Raw genomic sequence first — 24,982 nt, forward strand, 5'->3', positions numbered from 1 at the left:
CAGCCTGAGGAGGCAGAAGGAACATGGAATCTTAATGTGAAGCACTCTATATGCACTGTCAAATGGGTTTCTCAATATCAGTGCCGTAGTGATCAGAGTGGCTGATACAATGCCAATATATACTGATGATCCAAAACATTATGACCAATATGCTGTTGGTCCAACGCATGCCGCCAAAACAGCACCAACCTGCCTAAGCATGGACTCTACAATACCTCTGAAGGTGTCCTGTGGTATCTGGCACCAAGACATTAGCAGCAGATCCTTCAAGTCCTGTAAGTTGCGAAGTGGAGCCGCCGTGGATCACACTTGTTGGTCCAGCACATCCCACAGATGATCAATTGGACTGAGATCAATTTGGAGGCCAGGACAATACCTAGAACTCTTCATCATGTTCCTCAAACCATTTCCGAACAATGTGTGCAGTGTGGCAGGGTGCATTATCCTGCTGAAAGAGGCCACTGCCATCAGGGAAATACCACTGCCATGAAGGGGTGTACCTGGGCTGCAACGATGTTTAGGCAGGCGGCACGTGTCAAATTGGTGTCCACATGAATGTAGCTGCTTTCAACGTTGGACAGGTTCATCATGGGCACTCTGACCGGTCTGCGGCTATGCAGCTCCATACGCAGCAGGGTGCGATGCACTGTGTGTTGTCACAATTCTCCCGTAACCATCATTAAAATTTTCTGTGACTTGTGCCACAGTAGACCTTCTGTTGGTTCAGACCAGACGGGATAGCCATCGTTGAGCCTTGGGCACCCAACACCCTGTCGCCGGTTTGTGGTTTGTTCCTCCTCAGACCACTTTCGGTAGGTACTCACCACTGCTGACCGGAAGCACCCCACAAGTCTTGCCGTTTCAGAGATGCTCTGACCCAGTCATCTGGCCATAACAATTTGGCCCTTGTCAAAGTCACTCAGTTCTTTACACCTGCCCATTTCTCCTGCATTCAACACGTTGACTACGAGAACTGATTGTTTGCTTACCATCTAATCTACCCAGACCTTGACATGTGGCCTTGATGTTCTTCGCTTTTCCTGTGAGTGGTTGTAATGTTTTGGCTCAACAGTGTATAACGTGAATCACTCTATATGCACTGTCAAATGGGTTTCTCAATATCAATATCATGATATGGGTAGCTGATGGCCTATACAATGCCAATATAAATATATGATGGTGTGATGCAGTGGGGCTAAAGGTAACCAGAGGCTTACTGGTTTGAGACCTATTAGGAGTGAATTGTAAACAGTCACCATTGTGCACTTGAGCAGGACACTTAAGAGTGTTTACCTGATGCTGGAATGGACATCAGAACCACAAGGAATTTCTTTATGAGAGCAGCGAGGAAGGTGCGCTCCTTTTTAGCTCTGTGAAAAACACAGTTTTATGAGTTCTTCAGGATATTGATTTAGTTTGTTTCAGCTTAATCAGGTAAGATGACATGTCTTACTGTTCCATATCCTGTGTGTCCATCTTCTCATAGTTCTTCTTAATGAGGTTCCAGAACTTCTGCAGCTTTGGGACTTTCTTCAATTCCTGCTGCAGTCTAGTCTGAGTAATTACACAGTCAAAGATAAAATAATAATAAAAATAATAATTTAAAATGCCAATTATAAACTTAAAGTAAAAGAATCTTCAAAATTCACAATGAACAACAATTTTGATGTATTATATATAATTTGTAAAATGTGAGTATTGGTTAAAGGCCCTTAATATTTTTGCAGGGTACTATATAGTATATCTGTTCATACATACAAGTTGTTGGTTTGTTGAGCACATATACAAATGTTTGTGTATAACAAAGCACAGCTATTACTGTTATCATAAATGTAATTAAGGAGCAAATGTAAGTTCTTACCAATACATGTTATACTACAACTAGTCAAAGCACACTGTTTGAATAGTAAACTAATGTACATGTGAATGACGGATAGCTCATATGCGATGTGAAATGTATGGGATGCTGTATTATTTACCGGCAGTAGACACATCCACATGGGCAAAGACACCAGCTTCTGCACCTGCTCACGGATCAGATCCACTTCCTGTAGAAAAGAGCATCAAACACATGTGAGATCATAAAGTTTAAGGTGCTGTAAGCAATTCAACCATACGGCCTCTGTCCAACATCCACAGCACACGTTTAGAGGATGAGCTTATAAATCCAGAGATAGCATGCTTTAAAATAGCTGTAAGCAATCCAAAAATAGACCAACTTTGAATTTAAAATGATTTTATGTATAAATGCCTGAGCAACAGTTTTGTTTCTAAAAGCATTTTGCATAGTGATATTAGAATGCATTATATCTTACTAGAAAAGAACCCTATAATATTTCATGTTGCATTGAGCAGGACAACAGTGCCACCAAGTGATGTGCTCAAAAAACAGGGTATCCAACAGGATAGTGTATATCCAACTAGAGGTCGACTAACAAGGTGGAAAAGGCTGATAACCGATTAATCATCTGATAGTTTTTAAAATCATATTAAAGAATGTTAAAAAGCTTTCTCAGTCTTTCCTTACTTGTACGGGCACAGACATACAGGCTATAAGAGTCCAAAATGAATAAAATTCCAGATGCAGTTTATTGTGCAACCAAAATCCCAATAACAACAAAAAATGAAGAATCAGAGCATAAATACACTTATTTCAGGACTCCTATTTTGAAATGATGGACACTTGGATCAGTTACAGTACTCTATATTTAAGTATTTACCAGATTAAGCTTTTTATAGCCTATACATTCACCATATTAAATATTGTGTGTGTGTGTGTGTGTGTATATATATATATATATATATACATATATATATATAAAAACACTATTCCAAACTTGTGGCCACCAGTGTACAGATTTTGCTGTTTCAGAAGTAAATTGGTACTTTAATTCACCAAAGTTACATTCAACTGATCACAAAGTATGGTCAGGACATTACTGATGTAAAAAACAGCACCATCACTATTTGAATCAAAATAGTCATCAGTCATTTTTGATCAAATCTAGACAGCAGCCATCACTCCAACACCTTATCCTTGAGTAATCATGATAAATTGATCATTTGGTACTAGAAAATCACTTGCCATTATATCAAACACAGTTGAAATCTATTTGGTTCGTTAAATGAAGCTGAACATTGTCTTTGTGTTTGTTTTTGAGTTGCCACAGTATGCAATAGACAGGCATGTCTTAAGGTCAATATTAGGTCAAAAATGACAAAAAAGAAACAGCTTTCTCTAGAAACTCATCAGTCAATCATTGTTTTGAGGAATGAAGGCTATACAATGCTTGAAATTGCCAAAAAACTGAAGATTTCATACAAAGGTGTACGCTACAGTCTTCAAAGACAAAGGACAACTGGCTCTAACAAGGACAGAAAGAGATGTGTAAGGCCAGATGTACAACTAAACAAGAGGATAAGTACATCAGAGACTCTAGTTTGAGAAATAGATGCCTCACATGTCCTCAGCTGACAGCTTCATTGAATTCTACCCGCTCAACACCAGTTTCATGTAGAAGAGTAAAGAGAAGACTCAGGGGTGCAGGCCTTATGGGAAGAATTACAAAGAAAAAGACACTTTTGAAACAGAAAACCAAAAAGAAAAGGTTCGAGTGGGCAAAGAAACACAGACATTGGACAACAGTTAATTGGAAAAGAGTGTTATGGATCTTAACCCCATTGAGCTTTTGTGGAATCAGTTAGACTGTAAGGTGCGTGAGAAGTGCCCGACAAGACAGCCACATCTATGACAAGTGCTACAGGAAGTGTGGGGTGAAATGTCACCTGAGTATCTGGACAAACTGACAGCTAGAATAACAAGAATCTGTAAAGCTGTCATTGCTGCACGTGGAGGATTTTTTGATGAGAACTCTTTGAAGTAGTTTAAGAAATTCTGAACATTTGTTTCAAATTGTAATAGTAATTTTTCACATTATTAATGTCCTGACTATACATTGTGATCAGTTGAATGCCACTTTGGTGAATAAAAGTACCAATTTCTTTCTATAAGAGCAAAATCTGTACATTATTCCAAACGTTTGGCCGCCAGTGTAAATATATATATATATATATAAAAACATATGCCGAAAACCAAGTTACAAAAACTACTATTGGCACTGATTAATCCTAATACAAATATGTACAAGAGGTATATACAACAGTGACACATATATGCAAAATAAGCATTCATTAAGAACTGCTAATGATGTAGTTAAAGAGTCACTTGCCAGACTGTTGAAGCAGTGATCGAGGAAGAGCAGCAGCACTGTTTGTTCCTTTAGAGACAGACCGAGCCGCTCGCCCGACAGACACGCTTCCATCACACACTTGAAGAAATGAGGGAAGTGTTCAGGTGCTTTCTTAAATACCTGAGCGGGGATAAAGTACAAACATGTTCCTCTGCGAGATTTGCACAAATTTAGCATGTAATGCATGGAAAAAGTGGCATCTGAATGGTTTTGTTCAACAGATGGCATTTATGAGATCCTAAATCTGCTCATAAATCCATTTCACTTTTCTTAAAAATTATTTATAGAAATCGAAAAAACTTCTCAAAAGGAGCATCATTTATTTATATTTCTGAGCCTTTTGAGACCATGTTAAAGCAACAGTTCCCCCAAAAATGAAAATTCATCATTTACTCACCCTCATGCCATCCCAGATGTGTGACTTCTTTCTTCTGCAGAACACAAATGAAGATTTTTAGAAGAACATTTCAGCTCTGTAGGTCCATACAATGCAAGTCAACAGGGTAAAAAACTTGGAAGCTCCAAAAAGCACATAAAGGGAGCATTAAAGTAATCCACATGACTCCAGTGATTTAATGTATGTCTTCAGAAGTAATATGATAGGTCGGGGTGAGAAACAGATTATTTAAGTCCTTTTTGCTATTAAATCTCCACTTTCACTTTAGCATTTACCTTCGGCGATTCTCATTCTTCATGCATATCGCCACTTACTGGGCACGAAGGAGAATTTATAGTAAAAAAAGGACTTACATATGGTTCTGTTTCTCACCCACACTTATCATATCACTTATGAAAACATGGATTTAACCACTGGAGGTGTATTGATTACTTTTATGCTGCCTTTATGTGCTTTTTTGAGCCTAAAAGTTCTGATCACCATCCACATGCATTGTATAGACCTACACAGCTGAAATATTCAGCAAAATCTTCATTTGTGTTCTGCAGAAGAAAGAAAGTCACACATCTGGGATGGCATGAGGGTGAGTAAATCATGAGAGAATTTTCATTTTTGGGTGAACTGTCCCTTTAATGTTAAAGCTGAAGTATGTAACTTTGTCGGTGTTAAAATACTTTCTTCTATTCTAGCTTAATAAGCAAACAACTACAATAAACCATTCAGAGGTTCATTTTCTCGAAATCTGTAAATACTATGTCTCTGTGGTGCTATAACAATTCCTGTTTGTTCTGAGCAACCCGCCCCAACAGCGTTACTCAAGCAATGGCGTGAGTTGGGGGCGGGACTATCTGACTGTTTGAACAACAGCAGAAGAGGGGCGTATTCGGAAAGCTGTTTTGAAATCATTGTTTATTTCTGCAGTCCCGTTCGCCGGCGCAAGTGTCGCAGAAATCACATACTTCAGCTGTAAGTTAATCAATCCGTCAACATTTTAATACAAACCTCCCAGGCGGGCACATTCTCACGAAACTTCTCATTGATGATACAGCAGATGGACATCAGGTAGCTGTTAGTTGAAGCTTCAGGTGTGTAGTTCACCCACAGGTAATTCTCAAGGTACTGACTGCAAACAAAGCATTTAACAATAGCAAACGATATGCAACACAGAACTAACAGAACATACAGACTTAAAATATAGCCTACTTAATATGTCACATAGGTAAATCACCAACCTGAATTCCAGCAACATAATTTTTCGGATAGCAAATCTAGAAAAAGTGGTGAAAGTTTAATGATGTGCTTAACACTGTCAAACAAAACTGTGTACTGACAAGCAGGACAGGCTGACAGTGATTTCTTATGCTAGAGAAACGACTCACTTTGATTTAAGAATCTCATTCTGATAGATGTCTTCAATGATCTGAAAACAGAACACATTTCATATTCTCACCACACATTAACATGATCTCCACCTTGTACGGAATAGGTTACTCTTTAGTAAACAATGAAAAGAAAACCCTGCATATCCTAGCTAAATATGAGGATCAAACCACAGGAAGTTTTCTAAAGTACTCCTTGTGTGTGCACAAGTCTTACCTGAGAATCAAATGGGAGTTTATTCTTCACATGAGGAGCCCAGTATTTATTTGAGAGCTTAAGAAAAAACATAACACGCAGAAACGAATGAGCATCTAATGTAAATCTGCAGTACATGTAAACACATAAACTCTTTTCTGAAGCTCACCTGAGTGACATATTCAGCATTTATCTGAGACACGGAGGGCGCGGATGTCTTTACAACTCTCGAGTCCTTCTCCATGTTTCATTCAAATAATTACGATGAATGAAACGTAAAAACGTTCGTCTTCTTTTGGCGTTTTATGGCGGTTGGCAAACAAACGATTGTCGTAAAAAAATTAAAAAAAAAAAACAAACGTTGCTAGCGTTTGCTGTATGCTAACATGTGCAAACGAAAGTCGCGGCTGGTGACTACTTCCGGTGACTGAGTGTTGACTGGATTGCCTTTCAAAATAAAAGTCTCAGTGCGAACGAGAGAGATTTTTTTATTGCAGTACTTATGTACAGGCGTCACGGCTTAAAGGCTCAAACTTACTCTACGTAAGTACGTGAACGCAGGCGCAAGCTCGACTTCACGCGTCGTTGCGTTGTGAAATGTGTCAGAGCAAGTAAGCGCTGTATTCTCAGCGTTGCCGCAAGGGGCGCTACAGCAGATATTATTTTTCAATCAACAACTGTCGTGACGGAGCAGCAATTTGAAGACAGTCTTGCTGAACAAGTTAGATTATACAAACATATGTTTCTGTCGTCTTTTAAGCAAATAAAAAAGCACAATGCTCAACTGTCAACATGATGTCTCTACCACATCCGGTTTCGTGGCGCCTAAAAAACGCCATAGCAACGCAAGAACGCACGTATGTATGTATGTATGTACAACGGGACCACGTGATGGGCATGCGTTGGCGAAGCGCTCGAGTCTACGTACTTGCGTGAAGTATGTTTGGGCCCTAAGATACAACAAAGAAGCTACATTAAATAAACATAACAACAACAAATAAATACCTCAAATTTCCAAGTACACTCACAATAACAAGGTATTTTCAGTGCCTAAAGAAGCTTCCAGTACACACAGAATAATAAAATAATAATAAAAAATTATAATTAATGTTATTAATAATAAAAAAATTAAAAAAAAAAATGTAACAAGCCTTCATCGTTTATTTTTGATAATCTTAAATGCCTTTTATGTAGATATTTGACTGTTTTAGCCTTGTCCCAGACATATACTTTTAATATGTAAATCCATTATTATCCATTACATATTTAAAACTATGGTCATCTAAACAAAGAGTCAAATGCACATAAACTAAACCATTTAAATTTTTACTTTCGGGAAAATAATTTCTAACGATTAAAAAAAAAAAATATGACTGTCCCACAGTTGTGGCATGTCATTTCCACTATACTACACAATTTTCCTCTAATAAAGTTTTTCAAAAGTTAGTACTTGTTAAAGGTGCCATTAAAAGTTGAATTCCTAAAGATATGAATTGTAATTTTGCAATATATGTATGAACTCATGACCACTTACATTAAATTGAAGACTCCAGTCATATTAGTAACCTTATAAAAGCTGTTTTATACTACATGGAGAGGGTCCACACATGCTGGCGTCCATGTTAGAATCACATGACCTGCTGAATACTACTCTCAGCTTAATCTCAGTAACCGTCCTGTTATTGGACACTTTCACTCATGGATTAAAGTAATCATGACTGACTCTGAATACTACATTTCTACAATGTCATCTGAAACAGAAAACTATTGATTTTAAATGATGCTGCATCCACACCGCTAGGTGCCAGTGTAAGTCCAAGATGACACAAAGACAAAAGTTACTGAGTGCACCTTTAAGGAACATAACACATAATAACAGTTATGGCCAGTCATACAGGCAGCAAGCCCCATCAATTATCTTCTGTCTCAGACAAACAAACACACACACACACACACACACACACACACATTGACACTGATTGCCTTCTGTATGACCGTTTTGGAGATTTCGGTCAAAAGTCCCTTTTAAGGCAAGTCAGTCCACTTGGCAGCCATCTTTGGAATGCTACCGGGCAGCTATGTTCGATGGATACAAGCGGCAGATAAGTACAGCTCCTGCCTACTTGAATGGATAGTAGCAGTTAAATATGACTACAATGGTGTCATAAATTGTACTTCTTAAGCTCAAATCACGCTAAAAAACACTATTTTTCAGATTTTCCCAGCTAATGCTAATGAGCTGACTGACCGGTGATGTCTGTTTCTAAAAGGTGATTGGCTCTTTGACTTGTAAGGCGGGACATAATTTTTTAACACCTGCCCTATTAACTGTTCCAATTTCTCAAATTCATTTTTATACAAGTGCTCCATCTCAGGCTAAATACGTCTGCAGTCTTCTTAATGGTAAAACAGTGTGAAATGTAAAAAAATTGTACATTCATCAAAAGGGTGTATTTTAAACAATTACAGTATGTTTTTTTTTTTAGACATTTTCTCAGTTGCTTTGTAACAGTTAGCGTAGAACCGCAGATGATAAAACCCAGCAACTGACAGCACTGCTTTAAAAACAAAGAACTGCCTAACAGGGACTTCTTTGAACACTTCATAACTCAAACGAATTGTTGAATATTTTTTTTAATTGAAATATACAAATATTGGCAATAATGCTGAGTAACAACAGAGACTATTCAGCAGAGATGGGTCACTTCCATTAAAATGAATGGGAGAAATTGGAAACACCCAACCAAAAAGCTCGCACCAAACAGTCAATGGATGTAGAAAGGTTAAAAGGCCAATTGTCATTTAGATACAGACATCACCTGTCAATCAACTCGAGAACGCACATGCGCATTAGCTATATAAGTCGGGAAAATTGCGTCTTCTGATGCTGCATTTCATTTACACAGAACCAAAGCAGCATTAAAACTGCCTTTGCTAGGAGCTGAGGTGGGTCAGAGCAGGCATAATTTAGTCTGGCTTTGATGTGGCATTGCTTTTTTACAATGAATTTTAAGCAGACACACAACAGCCTTACCTCGGCTGTGTAAATTACTTCTGTGTAAAGGAATCCAAATCAACGTTTAAAAAAATAAAAAAAATAAATAAAAAATCATATTTGTTAGGTGAACCTTTCTGTGATTTGGGTATCCTTTTTTTATTTTATTTTTTAGATTTTTTCCCCTTTTTCTCCCCAATATGGAATGCCCAATTCCCAATGCGCTCTTAAGTCCTCGTGGTGGCGTAGTGACTCGCCTCAATCCGGGTGGCAGAAGATGAATCTCAGTTGCCTCCGCGTCTGAGACCGTCAATCTGCGCATCTTATCGTGTGGCTTGTTGAGCGTGTTACCGTGGAGACCTAGCTTGTGTGGAGGCTTCACGCTATTCACCACAGCATCCACGCACAACTCACCATGTGCCCCATGAAGAGCAAGAACCACATTATAGCGACCACTAGGAGGTTACCCCATGTGACTCTACCCTCCATAGCAACCGGGCCAATTTGGTTGCTTAGGAGACCTGGCTGGAGTCACCCAGCATGCCCTGGATTCGAACTCGTGACTCCAGGGGTGGTAGTCAGCGTCTTTGGGGCATCCCATAAAAAGAAGGAATGTTATTACTTTTCTTAAACATAAGAAATATGATATAGTGTTTCTTCAAGAAATACATCTTTCCCCGCAGGAAACTGAAAAATTTGGGAAGATATGGGGTGGACGTGTTTTCTTTAGTGCTGGCTCAAGTAAGAGCAGGGTAGTCATTACATTGATAAGTAAACATCTACAATTCAAATATCTCAAACAGATTAATGATAAATTAGGAAGAGCCATTATTGTTTTAGCAGAAATTCAGGAGCAAAGGTTGATTTTGACTAATATTTACACACCTAATGCTGAAGATCAGGGCTTTTTTATAGATCTTGAAAGGATGTTGCAAGCCGCTGGCACCCCTCATGATATAATATTGGGAGGAGACTTTAATCTTTTGATGGATTCAGTCCTTGATCATAGTGAAGCAAAAGTGTGCAAGTCCCCTAGAGCAACATTGACGCTTCACAGTATTTCTAAAACAGATATTACAGATATTTGGAGACTTTTGAACCCATCTGTTAGGTACTATAAATGTTTTTCATCAGTCCATAAGATTTATTCTAGAATAGATTTTTTATATCTAAGTCCCTCATTTCATCTGTTGTTGATTGTTCAATTGGAAACATTTTAGTCTCAGATCATGCCCTGGTGAGTTTAGAGGTGTTGCCACATATGTAGAAAAGGAAATCGTATAGTTAGCGCTTTAATGTATCCCTTTTGCAAAACCCTGATTTTCAACAAATGTTAAAGGCTGAAATCAATGTTTATATGGAGACCAACTGGTCCTCAGTATCCTCTGTGGGCTTGGGAGGCACTTAAGGCGGTTCTTAGGGGCCGGATCATACAGTACGTCTCATTCATCAAAAAATCCAAAGCACAAGAACTTGTGGAGTTGGAAGGAAACATTAAAAGTGCCGAGGTAGAGCTGCAGCGCCGAATGTCGTCTGATGGCCTCAGAGAATTGACCCGATTGAAATACAGATATAACACTATTTTGTCGCGGAAGGTGGAGTTTTGGCTATTCAGGGCAAGACAGTCATACTTTGAGTCGGGGGACAAAGCAGGGAAGCTGTTGGCTAGATATATAAAGCAGAGAGAGTCTTTTTCTACCATTCCCTCAGTGTTAGAAGTTTATACAGAATCATTAAAGAATGGAAAGCTTCCGCCAACCATGACACAAGCCCAGATCAGTCTGATTCTTAAAAAGGATCCAAGCGAGTGTAAGAGAGACCATCCAATTTCCCTGATCCAGCTAGACATAAAAATATTTTCAAAAATTCTGGCTAACCGATTAAGTAAAGTTATGACATCTCTTATACATATAGATCAGGTGGGGTTTATTCGGGGCCGCAGCTCTTCTGATAACATTAGGCGTTTCATCAATATCATGTGGTCAGTAGCGAATGATCAGACTCTGGTTGCTGCCATCTCACTTGCTGCCGAAAAGGCATTTGATATGGTAGAAAGGGATTATCTTTTCAAGATTTTGGAAATATACGGTTTCGGGAATACTTTTATTGGATGGATCAAGTTACTATATAGACACCCGGTAGCGGCAGTACAAACAAATGGATTAATTTCAGATTGTTTTACTCTGGATAGGGGAACCCGGCAGGGTTGGCCTCTTTCCCCATTATTGTTCTGTCTTGCCCTGGAACCATTAGCAGCTGCGATAAGAAAAGAGGATGATTTTCCAGGGGTGATTGCGGGAGGTGTGGCGCATAAGCTTTTGCTTCACACAGATGATATTTTATTATTCGTCTCCGACCCCACTAGATATATGCCTTGCCTCCACAGAATTATTAATTATTTTTCTAAATTCTCAGGATACAGAGTTAATTGGTCTAAATCCAAAGCTTTGGCTCTGACAGCGTACTGCCCAGTAACAGCTTTCCAGCCGGGCGCCTTCCAGTGGCCCAAACAGGGCATTAAGTTTTGGGCATTTTATTCCCAGCAAATTTGTCTGATTTAGTTAGAGTTAATTTTGACCCCTTAATTAAAAGGTTTTCGAGCAATGTGGGCAGGTGGGCTTCATTACATTTATCTTTGATTGGGAAGGTTAATGTTATTAAAATGAATTGTATTCCAAAATGTAACTATCTGTTACAGATAACAGTCCCCCTCTCTTACTTCAAGCAATTTGATAGCATAGCAAAGTCCTTCATTTGGAATGGTAAGCGTCCTAGATTACATTTTAATAAGTTACATAGACCGATTGACAAAGGTGGGCTAGGCCTACACAAAATTTAGTTTTATTATTATGCATTCAGTCTCAGACATTTGGTTCACTGGTCGCTTCCACCTGAGAGAGCCCCTCCCTGGTTTTGTATTGAATGGGAAGTTCTTGCCCCTATTTTGCCATCGCAAAGCCTGTCTATCAAACTAGATGGAAAAGTTAAATTACACCCCATTATCTCGCATTTGCACTCGGTGTGGACAAAAGTGTCCAGAATGTTTAATTTAGACATTTATTTAAATGTTGCTTCAAGCATATGGCAGAACCTTAAATTATGTATTAATAAGTCCCCTTTCTGCTGGTCAGAGTGGATTGGGAGGGAGGTTACTACACTCTGTGACCTATATGAGAGTGGAGTGTTGAGATCTTTTAACATTTGGTTAAACATTTTGGGATTCCCAGATCTCAGTTCTATAGGTATTTACAGCTGCGCCACCTGCTCTGTACTATTTCTGGGAGTAGCATACACCCCCCTAAAGTGGCAGATACTCTGGGAGAGGTGATTATGGCCTTCGGAAAAGGTCATGAGGCATCAGTGTATTATTCCCTGCTAATTCAGCGTCTGGGGGACGGAGCTTCAACTTCTCTCAAGAGATTATGGGAGAAAGATTTAAACTTGTTATTGGAAGAGGGAGTGTGGGCTAGGATTAAAAAAGATGTCAAGTCTGCATCTAGAGATGCAAGGGTGTGCCTTATGCAATTTAAAGGTGCAGTATGTAACAATTTTCATGTAATATTCACCTTTTTTTTGCCAATGTGTGAACGGCTTGTAATGCAACTTAAAAAATTAGCCCTTCCCAGACTTCTTAGGTTGCCTTCTAAAGCCTGTAGACTGATTTTCATGCGAAAGGAGCGGGTCAGTTTTGCCAGGAAAATCCAAAGGATGTGACGTTTATGCGTGCTCCTGAGAACCTTCTACTGAAGCGGGAACATGATCGTGGTCAAGCGAAAACTAGAGTGAACATCGGAAGGCATTTGATTCCTGGAGGGACCTTCTTTTGGTTTTGGGGATCAAAACCAACCCTGAATTGGCGTTCTTCTTATTGGACAGGTAAGCTTACATAACTGCAAAGCATGTGAAATATAGTGCCATAAGAATTGATCTGTGTAATTTTAGCTAACTTGATCTTGCCTGCTAACTCTGACAAATTGCAAGCTGCCTTGCTTCGGAACTTTCAAATAATTTCAACGATCTTCTCTTTATGTTAAAAGTCAGGTATACAGGATAAATTTAAGCAAATACACTGGTTTCTTGATCGTAGTACAACATATGACATACAAAACATACAATAGTGCAACATAACAGTGCAGTGCAAAAGTAAATTGTCTGGTATATTTCGGTAGTATGTAGCTGTATGTGTGTATCAGTATGCTATGTTAGCTGATAAGTAGTTTTAGTTTAGTCACAAAGTTTGTAGTAAAACAATCATAACTGTGTAATTTTAATTATGCTACCTCATCTGTCAGCATGATGCCAGTGGATCACGCTCAGTCTCTTTGTATGTTACGTCATTGTTTTGGCCGATGCTCGCTCGCATCCCTATGGAGTGTGTGCACGAGCACGAGCAACAGGTAGCTGGCTGCAGCTCACTTAACGACCACAGGTGTCATTAATAACACTCTTCCCAGACTTTGTATTTTGGGTGATGGAGCGGTCATGAATTTGGGGGATAAACACATAAAAAACTGGGTTCTGACCAGCATTGTGGTGGGCAGCCAAATTATTTTAAGGGGATGGAAGTCAGATAGGGCACCCTCATTTCCAGAGTGGTGTGCGGAGATGGGGAGCGTTAAATGTTAAATGTTGATTCAGTGTATATATGTTGTGTTTTTTTTATTTTATTTTTTATTTTGTTATATATTTATGAATCAATAAAAATTTAATTGGAAAAAAAAAAAAGAAATGTGTTGGAGTTTTCTGAATGGCAACATTACAGTTGATCGTACTCACTATCAATTTGGCCAATTTCACAATCCTAGGCAGTTTGTTTTCACAATTAAGTGCATGTTACATTATGTCCTCTTATGACACATTTAAATATCAAAGCTAAGGCTTGCCGGCTTACATTAAAATATATTCATATTAGGACCAGTCTTTCACTTGCGTTCTTAAAAATATAAATGCCATTTATCTTGTGATGACCTTTCCATAATTTTGAATTAAAGTTGTGTGTGTGGGTGTGTGTTTGAATCCAGATCAACAAAGCAGATGGTCATAGAAAAACGGTTCACATCCTTGCATCATCTTTTGAATTCAAGCCTGTTTGAAATTATTTACCAAATGAGCAAGAGATTAAGGAATAGCAACGAATAATTACAACAGAAACTTTATTATGAAACCACAAATACATTTGTGACAAAATATCCAACAATACAGTTTTAAAGTCCCTCTCCAGTCACTGGTTTAACCCCTAAAAATTCATCTTTGTTCATCAAAATTACATATTTAAAAGTTTTTTTTTTCTATGAATATAATCCCTTCATGCCTTAAAATGGCTTAGATATAACTCTACACCTTTGCCTCATTTAGTATGTGCAGATCTATGAATATGCAAATGAGTTCCCGCCTCCATCTCCACTCACCCCTGCAGCTCGGGCTCGCTGTGTCCCCAGGATAAATTGATGGAACTGCGTTGGACTTCAATATAATTTTTGTGGTAAAACCCATCTGTTTTGGGTAAAACGTTTCAAAACAGTTCTCTGCAAAATGACTACTGCAAATCCAAGTTTTCTCTGGAAGTTTTGCTGGGACATTACGATTTTCCCCAATAAACTGCACCCATTTATCTCTGATTTTCTGATTCTTTGGTAACACATGAAGGCTCACCATTTATTCTTTCACAGTTTTGTATCCAAAATCAGAACATGCCTTGCAAAATACCGATCCATAGCTACACCTGCTTCTCCTGATACCCCTTGCTTCGCCATAGCGTATGCGAACGATATGGAAAGCCCCACTCTGCAAGTTGACGGGATTGGTTCATTAGGTTAGTGACGTATGAAACCTTGGCTGTCTGAATCCATGTTTTTGAGACTGTCTTTGGTACACTGCAGTTCCAAGGTGAAAATGCTCAGCCATGTTGTTGACTGCTGATTTCACTTATGGTATGACTTCTAGCATATAAAAAAACACCATGTAAACAAGGTTAAAAAGTTGATTTTCACTGGAGGGGGTATTTAAAGTGTCACAAGGGAAAACAGAAGAATATAACAAAAAATACTTATGGTTGTTGATTAATTTATTTACTTGAAGCGGCATCTTTACGATACCAGAACCAAATCAATGGCTGTAATCATTCTGAAAAAAACACAACACAATCTATAAATTGTTGTGAAAAGATGAACCGTTATAGTATAAGCCTAACTTTGTTTAATGCAATTACCTTTGCGAAAACATAGTTTAGATGCATTGAAATTCAGGGAGCAGCACTCATATTTTCAGTGTCGCTTTAACATGACACAGGAAACTCATGAATATTCTTGTATGCAACCAAAAATCTCAGAAACCAGAAATTTCAGAACACCGGAATACGTAGATGAATCGTAGATCAAATATATTTAAATGTCCACGAAAGTGAAATTTGGCAATATTTGTGCAGACCTCAATACACCTTTCCTGGGACTTGGCGTGGATCAAAAGCATTTGAGATTTTTCTTGATTTAGTTTTACGGGTGTAGTTTCCAACCGCTGATGGTCACAGATATGTCGGCTGAGGGAAAAAGTGGTGTCACTGAAACCTGTTGAGCGTCGTTACACCTCAACGTGTTGTACAACTTGAGGTAACTTATTTGCAGCAGCTCCTGTCTACTTGAATGGGGAAAGACCGAAATCTCCTAAACGGTTGGTCAAGATTACGATCAAAGGTCAGCAGTAAAATCTGACAATTTATTCAGCTCTGAGAGTGCTTGGTGTGCTCAAACGAACTAGATGTGAAAACGCCCTAACCTCAAATGCGATGTAGTATTTGACAACCTCTGTATGTTTTTTTGTGATTCAATCACAAAACATTTTGCACCTCATTTACAGCTATATTTAGCACTGACCATTTGCGATCGGATCATCCGGAACGCATCATAATACCAGCTGTATACAGGATCTAAAATGACTGCACCCAGAGCAAGGGAATGCTGTAGAACAACTTCTGGCAGCAGTCCCACCCACATTTGTTTCCCAGGTAAGACCCCCAGGAAAAAGGTGGATAGCTAATGCGCATTATCAAGTTAATTGACAGGTGATGTCTGTATCTAAAAGTTGATTGGTTATTTTTCCTGCAAGGCAGGACTTCCTTCCTACATCCGTTGGCTGCAGTTGGGCATTCCAGTTTCTCCCATTCATTTTAATAGAAGTGGCCTGTCTCTGCTAAATAGTCTGTGCTCATAGTCAAGACTATCTTAAAGTTTTTTGCATTCGGTCATTTTTGCATTCTGATTACTGCCAGGGATTATATTTTCTGGCAGAAGGATGGCATTTAATGATTTTACCAATAAAATGTTGCATTTGAATGAACATTTGTGTCCTTAACCAGTTTACGATGTGGTTACCTTAATATAAAAGCAAAAAGGCACTCGAGGCTGTGCCAAATTGTGAATATTGTCACGGCTGAAAGGGCTCCACGTCGTGCCTAACAACGCCCTACAGCCGTGACTATATTCACAATATAGCAAAGCCTCTCATGCCTTATAGTTTAAATAAGCACCAGAGAGCAGCCAGAACATTTTTAGCTACATTTTATTTATATAAAAAAATACAAAACTTAAAAAAAAAAAAAAAAAAAGTTTCCATAGGAAAGCGATATGATATCTCTTTCATATTCATTTGCAAATGTATCAAATTCTTACATATTTCTTGTCAATAATATTATTAGAATATTAAGTTACTACTCAAGTATAAATCAGAAATGGTCATTGAAGAGAACATCTGTATGACATGTTAAGAGCAAGATCTTAAAATGGATTAAAATCAGCTGCAGCCATTGCAAGTGTTCTCCTAGCAATCTCTTATTGCATGACATACATTTGGATGTTATGGAATAGATCTTCATCCAAAATGCAAGTGGACATACATTTTAAGCCCTCTCATATCCTCCAGTCAAGTATCTGACTTCAAATAACAAATATCTAAAAACAAGAAAAAGTAAAAAAAAAAAAAAAAAACGGAAATAATGAACTTGGAAAAGTCACAGAACCGTGAGCCATATTGTGCGTCTAACAGGTCTGAATGTTTGCAGCTTATACACACAGAGGCAAAAACAGCTGTATTTAGAATTAAACACAACTGCTGCTATCATTCGATAGCTTAGAACTGAACAGGCTCTCGTTGTGGTCATCTGGTTACAGCACACGAGTTGGGCAGGGTTTGGCTTGCACATCTAAGCTGCTCTCGCGGCCGCAGTGGGATGGCATGTTCGCAGTGCACTGCTCCTCTGGAGCTGGTAATCCCTGGGCGCAGATCTGCTGCATGCATTGCCTGCAATAAAACAAGGGTGTCATTAGGTAAAGACATTAAAAAAAAAAGGACCTTCAAAAAGCAGAAAATCCAACAAGCCTATAAGATTTTATTGAGCATCATGCAAGAACGGAATCTCTCACCAGGCTGCTCGGGACATGATGTAATAAATATCGGGTTTCTGAAAGCCATTGAAGGTGGAGGATGCAGCCACAGTGTAGGCACCCATGTTCTCAAATAGCAGCCAGTCGCCCACCTGCATGTCAGGCAGGCTGCACTGCTCAACAATGCGGTCGAGACCGTCACAGGTTGGACCCCAAATACTGCACGGGTACATGCGCTCATCAGGCTTGGGTTTCTACAAGAGATTGGTTAAGGGTTCATGTTAGTAAAAAAAAAAAAAAAAAAAAAAAACACAGATATCCCCCACTGTATTCCATACATGCAGAAAATGTTCATACTGCACATAGAATTAGAGATCGACCAATAGTGGATTTTGCAGATACCGATTACTAAGGTTTTGGAAAGGGCAGATAAATGATTAATCAGCCAATAGTTTTTAGAATCGATTTTTAGAATGTTAAAAAATATCTTCGTCTTTCCTTACAATGAAGACATAGATTGACATAGATTTTTTTGCAACTATCGGTACAGATGAATCGGTAAAACCGATATATTGGTCTACCTCTACATAGAATACATACTACATATTGCACTAATAGTAACAGTATATGCATTATGCTATTGTGAATGTAGCAAGAGAACAATCTGATGATCTGAAACGGTTTCTGTATGGAAGCAATTCCGTACCTTGTGCAGAGTGGGCATGACATGGGCATGATCATACAGAATGCAGTTGAAGGAACCATAGACACCATCGTTCACGTAATACATCAGGGTTCTGTCACTGGCATCATCCTCCTCTTCTGTATAAGTGGAAAAAATAAAAGGTCAAGTCTGAGAATAAACATTAACAACATTTTAGAAACAAACATGGTTTTGGCCGTTTTAGTGTACCGTCAGAGGCCGATTGCTCCTTCATGATGACCTTTTTGGCGATGAGGTTGACCGCCAACGTGTATGCGGATGCAACATAATAGCGGCCGGGTTCAGAAATAATCCTCACGCCAGAATCAGCGGGGAAATATTTATCCAGTGCAGGGTTGATCACAGCAGCGATCTGTAAATAAAAACACAACTTTTGAACATCTTCAAATCATCACATGTAAAAAGAAAACAAAGAGGAAAAAAACTAAACTTACCTCTTCAAATTTCAGTTTGGTATCATCAGAGCCTGGAAAACCTCCACCAATATCAAGCAGGGTCATGTTGTATCCCAGCTCCGCCTGGTGGACAATACAATTTCAAGATTATGATATAATAGAATCTCACATTTTTGGCAGTATATAGATTCAGTTTTTACAATACATGGTCCCTTACCCCCATGTCAAACACACAGCGGGCATCTGAGATGGCCTGGCTGTATGTCTCGGGATCAGTACAGCCGCTGCCCACATGGAAACTGACTCCAATCACATCCAGTCCCAGCTCCTTCGCCCTCTCCAGCAACAGCCGGCTGCTCTTTAATGTAGCTCCAAACTTCACACTTAACCTGCACACCGCCTTAGAGTCATCAGTGACGATACGGAGAACCAGTCTGCAATAAAAAAATCCATTTAAAAAAAAGACGCGGGTCAGCAGACCGAAGTCATGACCAGAAAAAGTTACATCTCAAAAAAGCTGTCAAAACCACACGCAGGTCATATTTCACCCAAAGATCAAAAGAAATTAAATTATATTTTGCTTGAAAAAAATATTTATATTTTTAACAGTAAAGCACATTTAACCTCTATAATTTGTATTACTCATCACATTCTATTTTTAAATTAGACATGCAGATTAATTCATTGCAATTAATCGTATATCAGTATTTGCGGAGAAAGGCCCTGAAATAAAGATAATTCAATATTAATATTATATACATTCTTATATGTTAAAAAACAAATATAATAATTCAGATTGAAATATATTGCATTATTGTGGCAGACGAGTAGAGAATTGATTAGACAAAACAAAAAGTGGCTTTGGAAGTCAATATATTATTAGTTTCATTCCCATTTCATTGGACATAAACCTACAGTCGACGGAAATCCATTTTGCAATAGAGTTAGTCAATCTGTCCCATTCTCACTGGATGTGTTCTTACTACAAGTAGAACAATATCGGTTTTACAGATTAATTGGTGCCGATAGTTAGTTTTTAGAACTATCGGTTAAATGGCAAAAATCTATGCCGATAGTTTTTTTCCCCTCCGTGTTCCTCTGATAATGACGTTTTTTAAAATGAAGCGAGGGCTTGCAAAGAAAAATACAACTATATGGAAACATCCCTCGTCAGCACGTACATCGTGTCTCCAGCTTCATATTTTGTGAAAATAATAATAATATATAGGCTATAAGAAGCTTAATTAGGTAAATACTAAACACTGTAACAGAGCCAAGTCCCCATCATTTCAAAATAAAAGTCATGGTATGTTTCAGGCTTTTTTTATTGGTGTGCACCCAATCTTTTTTTCCTGATTATTATTGGGATTATGGTTGAAAAATAAACTACATCTGGGATTCCATTCATTTTGGACTCTTGCCTCTATGTCTGTGCTGACTAAAAAAATGTTCTATGAATCGATTTTTTTAATTATCGGCCGATTAATCAGATATCGACCTTTTTCACCACCTTAGTTATCAGTTTCTGCAAAATCCACTATCAGTCAACCTCTTGTGTTTTACGTTCCGTCTGTTCTTTTTAATTGGCGGTCTATGTACATGTACATCAGACGCATGCTTTTGGAGTGTTTCACTGGTTCTCAGCATCAAAAACGGCATGTATTTAGGACGCTGAAAGTCGCATGTAGAGATCCCTGCATTTTGTTGTTCAGCTGCCAAGAACACGTCCTGTGTGAGCGGCTCTTATTCTATGGCTGAACTGTTTGTGAGGTTTGTTGAAGCGTGCTGACTGCCCCCTGCTGAAGCGGCTCATAAAAACACAAAAACCTAAAGTTACATATACATATACAAGATTGAATTGATGGCAAAAAAAAATGCGTACTTTTATTACAGAATTTACATGCGGGTCGGGAGGAATGATTGTGTAATTTTTTTGTGCATTTTTTTTTTATATAATTAATCACACTGAATCAAGTCGACAGTGCTCTTTTAAATAGTACATTTATAGATATATCACCATGTTATGTTAAAACAATCCATTTTTTCCCTTTCTGATTTTGGGGCGAAATGTGACCCGGGTATATTGTTGTGAGTTTCACAGATAATTCTGTGAAGTTACTCACTTGGCATTGTCATGGCTTCGTGCCACCTTCATGAGCTCAACTTCACTGTCAAATGTCATCATCTGCACTCCATGTGCAGAGGCGTATTTGATCTGAGACACCTGCTTGCAGGGGTTAGCATAGATGATTCTGCTCGCATCCACGCCCACAGACTGCACGATCTGGATCTCCGTCTGAGAGGATAGGATTAGACACTCGGGTTAATACAGGATTAAAGCAGGTAAGCATACTTACAGTTTGGAGATGTCATTTGCTCACTGAGACACATGGACGAAAAGTTAAATTTGCCGTGAAGAATCTAGCACATACCTTGCTTGCGCAGTCAAAACCAGCTCCCAGAGTTGCCAGTGTCATGACGACAGCCCTGCTGTCATTGCACTTTACTGCATAGAATGGCATGACACGGGGTAACACGCGCACCCACCGGAGGTGCTTCTTCAGGACGTCACCCAGGTCTGCCACATAAAAGGCATCTTTGTCATCCTAAAGGAACAAGACATAGGCATGTGATCAGAATTGAAAGGCAAATGGAAAATACTGCAATATAATGATTTTTTAAAATTAATTTAGCATATATTAAAAGGCAGTATGAACTGAGATACATTGAGAATACCAACGAACGCAGTGTATGTTGGGTGGGTTTGGATGAGTGGGTATAAAGCGAAGTGTAAACTTACAGATAGTGATGACTCATTGATCTTCTGTTCCACAATATCACGTGCACAGAAGCCCTCCTCCAGGAAGGTAAAATCAAAGTCTGCACCAGTCAGAGTGGTCATCGTATCTCAAGATTTGATTGCAAAAGAAACTGTTGATGAAAATGACAGGGATGTTACAAAATGTGACCTAAGATAACAGACTCCATTCAGTGGCTGTTTAAAAAAAAAAGTGACTATGTGTGACTGTATACTGAGCAACAGTCTGACAACTATTAAAAGTTAAAATACAGCACAGGAAATCGCTGCTTAGCTACCATGCGATTACAGCTACCATAAAACAAATTTAAAGGGATAGTTCACCCAAAAATTAGAATTCTCATCATTTACCCACCCTCATACCATCGGGAGAATTTTTATTTTTGTGTGAACTATTTCTTTAAGGAAAGCTTAGTAGTATAACATCTACTGAAGTTAAAATTACAAGATATGTTGAAGCCCTTAAAACATTCACTTAAAATCTTAAATTTGAGCAGTCGCAAACATAACAGAAACCTTATACTATATTGCTATATTTAGGCATCAAAACTAAGCAGAACGGCATATTTTTATGTAATGGCAACTAATCCTGTTTTACAGCCCAAATGTACAGGACTGATTCATGAAAGGCTGGAATGACTGTGACTCACAGGAAGAGATGGAATTATACGGCAGCTATCAGAAGTCCAGAAGCCAAGGCGGTTCACCAGTGAAGTTGAATCCTTTCAGATAAGCCTCAAGGCCAGGGCCAGTGTGTACTTCTCTCAAGCAAGAATTCTGAAAGAATGAATTACAGTCAAATCATTAACTTCACATTCTTTAGAGAAGCGCATATAAATGCAACAAAGCATTACTTTTAAGTATAGGAAATATAGCATATGTGCAAAACGTTCATAGCAAGGTATTCATCGAAAGCATCTCTTTCCTGCAAAATTAGGTAATGGTTTCCCAATGCAGCTGGCACTGACACGCACATTTTTGGATACATTTGCTGCCGAGCATTTACGCAAATCCGGCAAAATAAGTCCTTCCTCTACCAAGAGCGCGACTGCACCATTTACCCAATAAGGAGATGCCCTGTTTGGAAAACTATAACAGGCATTGCTATCAGCCAATCACTGATCGAATCGAGCGGGCTTCTGTTTTCAGCTCAACCAATCGAACGCGCGCATTCGGGCTAGTGAGGCTCTGCGGCGTGAGCGTACTGACTGACTTCATTGATCTGTCAGTAGTACCGAATAACGGTCGGATTCGACCAAAGATTCCAGAAATATTTGAGCAGCTTCTCTGTGGTTAACACAGCTGTCACCGAGAAATGATTTATCAAAGCTTAAGTTATATAGGAGTTGGAAAGTGTGACACACCAGCCACGTTGACTCGCACTGAAGAGGCCATAAAACATACGACACATATATACAAGCAATAAAACACAACTTTAAATACACCAAATAAATACAACAAAAAATGTTAACACATGCGAATTCAACGGTTTCTTCATTAATTTATGAGACTGATAAAGTCGAAGCCAACACAACGGATCGAATAACGCTGACTCACCTTAAAACGCATTTACAAAGACTTTTCCCATTAGACCACAGTGGTGGAAATGAAGGACACCGGTTTCTCCTCGCACACAAGACGGGTGTGTAATCTACAAGCGCAAATTCAGTGCAAATGTCGGCGCTGAAGTGCAGCTGTATATATAGTGACGTGGTGTCCAGTGTGACGCACTAGTTGAAACCGGCTTCCTCTGAAAGAGCGAACCGGTTCATTCTTGTTACGGGCCTCACGCCTGTGTGTGTGTCTGCCTGGAGGAGTTTCAGGCGTCTGAATGGAACAATGTGATTTACATCTTAAATTTATGAATAATTACCACACTGATGGGACAGAAATCTAAAATGAATTCATAGGGTTGCCTGAAAAACTAACCAACTAAACATTTCTTGTTTACCAGAAAAGTTTTCTGTTACCTCCCACTTCTGATGTAGCTTAATAAAAATTAAAAAAAATGCTAATTTGTAAGTCAAACAGCTGACTTACTGCTACAACAGCTCAAATTTGTAAGGAAAAAGATATATGAATAAATGTAAATCTTGGAAAAAAAAAAAAAAAAAAAACGTATTCTGTTTTTGAGGACAGTGATTACATTTACAGTTCACTACTTACAAATGTTTGATTTTATAGTGTTCTAACTGCCAATGCAGGTAAGATGATGTCATGTTGTGCCTAAATGCATTCTCATTTTTACATGATCAATAATGATCATACTAAAACTAATGCAACAGATGCGTAAATTATGATGTAAAATAGAACAGCCTACATAAGGGTTTCCTGGATGCCTAAAAGCCAAATTATTACTCAGTGCCAGGGGCGGATTTAGGCATGGGCGACATGGGCGACATGGGCAGTTGCCCAAGGCAGCATCTTGTGCTGCAGCAACTTCGGGGGCGTGTTGAAGCGGGTTTCGCCCAGGGCGCCATACAAGCTAGAACCGCTACTGCTCTGTGCACAGTATGCAAGACAGAAGTTTAGTCAGCAGCACAGCCTGTGCCTGCCGTTGACTGTACTAAAAGAGTATCACAAAGCAGTTTTCGTGCGCCTGCGTCAAACACGTTCGTATTCAGCCACAATCAGAAGAGTATACTTTTAAAGGCAACACGGTCAGCCGGTCACGATCCTATATGAAACACACAAAAATTAAGTATACCTGGGCCTTTAGGCCAAAGTATATTTCGGTTGTCCACGTTGCTGATTGCTTTGTGCAAAGGATGCGTAACGCAAATTTTCTTCATCAGCACAAACTGCACGGACTGTCCGTGTGCGGCGCAAATTTTATCGAGCACGCAGACAGTCCTGTGCGCATCGTCGGCACATGAGCTTGCCATTGACTGTAATAAAGAGTATCACAAAGCAGTCATAGTGTGCATTAGTTGAACGTGTTCGCGTTCACTCGCTGTCAGAAAAACGTGGTCGACCCGGTGCTATCCGATCCACAACACACAAAAATGAAGTATACAGGCCCAAGTATACTTCGGTTGTCCACGTTGCTGATCGCTCCGCCCACAGTATGCATGACTCAGATTTAATCATCAGCACAGTCCGCATGGACTGTCTGTGTGTTTGAGAAAATCTGGGCCACACGTGGGCGAGTCCTCGTCAGTGCGCATCGTCGGTGTATGCACCTGCCGTTGATTTTAATTAAAGAGTATCACAAAGCAGTCGTAGTGTGCATTCGTGTTCGCTCGCGGTTAGAAGAGTATACTTTGAAAGGCATTGTGTTTGGCCTGGCGTGTTCCGATCCGAAACGCAGAAAAATAAAGTATAACTGGGCCTTTAGGCCAAAGTATACAGATCAAAGTGTACTCTGGTTGCCCGTGTTGCTGATCTCTTCATGCACAGTATGCAGAATGCAAATTTCTTCATCAGCACAATCTGCATGGACTGTTTGCGTGT

The 24,982-nt window shown here is 39.1% G+C and overlaps 2 protein-coding genes across 3 annotated transcripts in view; both read right to left on the reverse strand.

Annotated features, from left to right (window-relative positions):
• Window positions 1–6,665, reverse strand: part of aqr (aquarius intron-binding spliceosomal factor) — an 87,805-nt gene extending 81,140 nt beyond the window's left edge. The window contains exons 1-9 of one of the 2 annotated variants that reach the window (XM_051723163.1): window positions 6,392–6,665; window positions 6,244–6,300; window positions 6,027–6,067; window positions 5,880–5,915; window positions 5,650–5,770; window positions 4,230–4,370; window positions 1,980–2,048; window positions 1,454–1,554; window positions 1,294–1,370 (exon numbers count right to left, since the gene is read on the reverse strand). In XM_051723163.1, the coding sequence (XP_051579123.1) occupies window positions 1,294–1,370; window positions 1,454–1,554; window positions 1,980–2,048; window positions 4,230–4,370; window positions 5,650–5,770; window positions 5,880–5,915; window positions 6,027–6,067; window positions 6,244–6,300; window positions 6,392–6,466 (718 nt within the window). In that variant the 5' untranslated portion in view covers window positions 6,467–6,665. Of the gene's footprint in view, window positions 1–1,293; window positions 1,371–1,453; window positions 1,555–1,979; window positions 2,049–4,225; window positions 4,371–5,649; window positions 5,771–5,879; window positions 5,916–6,026; window positions 6,068–6,243; window positions 6,301–6,391 lie in introns of both variants that reach the window. The other variant, XM_051723164.1, reaches the window with a different exon arrangement.
• Window positions 6,666–16,753: 10,088 nt separating this feature from the next.
• On the reverse strand, window positions 16,754–23,278 carry odc1 (ornithine decarboxylase 1). The gene is made up of 11 exons (XM_051723232.1): window positions 23,087–23,278; window positions 22,180–22,306; window positions 21,512–21,642; window positions 21,144–21,317; window positions 20,835–21,007; window positions 18,929–19,145; window positions 18,751–18,834; window positions 18,506–18,668; window positions 18,299–18,414; window positions 17,632–17,846; window positions 16,754–17,509 (listed from the first exon to the last, which is right to left on the reverse strand). The coding sequence occupies exons 3-11, from the start codon at window positions 21,611–21,613 to the stop codon at window positions 17,374–17,376; spliced, it is 1,380 nt and encodes a 459-aa protein (XP_051579192.1). The 5' UTR covers window positions 21,614–21,642; window positions 22,180–22,306; window positions 23,087–23,278; the 3' UTR covers window positions 16,754–17,373.
• Window positions 23,279–24,982: the final 1,704 nt, after the last annotated feature.

This window comes from Myxocyprinus asiaticus, chromosome 17, assembly GCF_019703515.2.
Source record: "Myxocyprinus asiaticus isolate MX2 ecotype Aquarium Trade chromosome 17, UBuf_Myxa_2, whole genome shotgun sequence".
Taxonomy (NCBI): Eukaryota; Metazoa; Chordata; class Actinopteri; order Cypriniformes; family Catostomidae; genus Myxocyprinus; species Myxocyprinus asiaticus.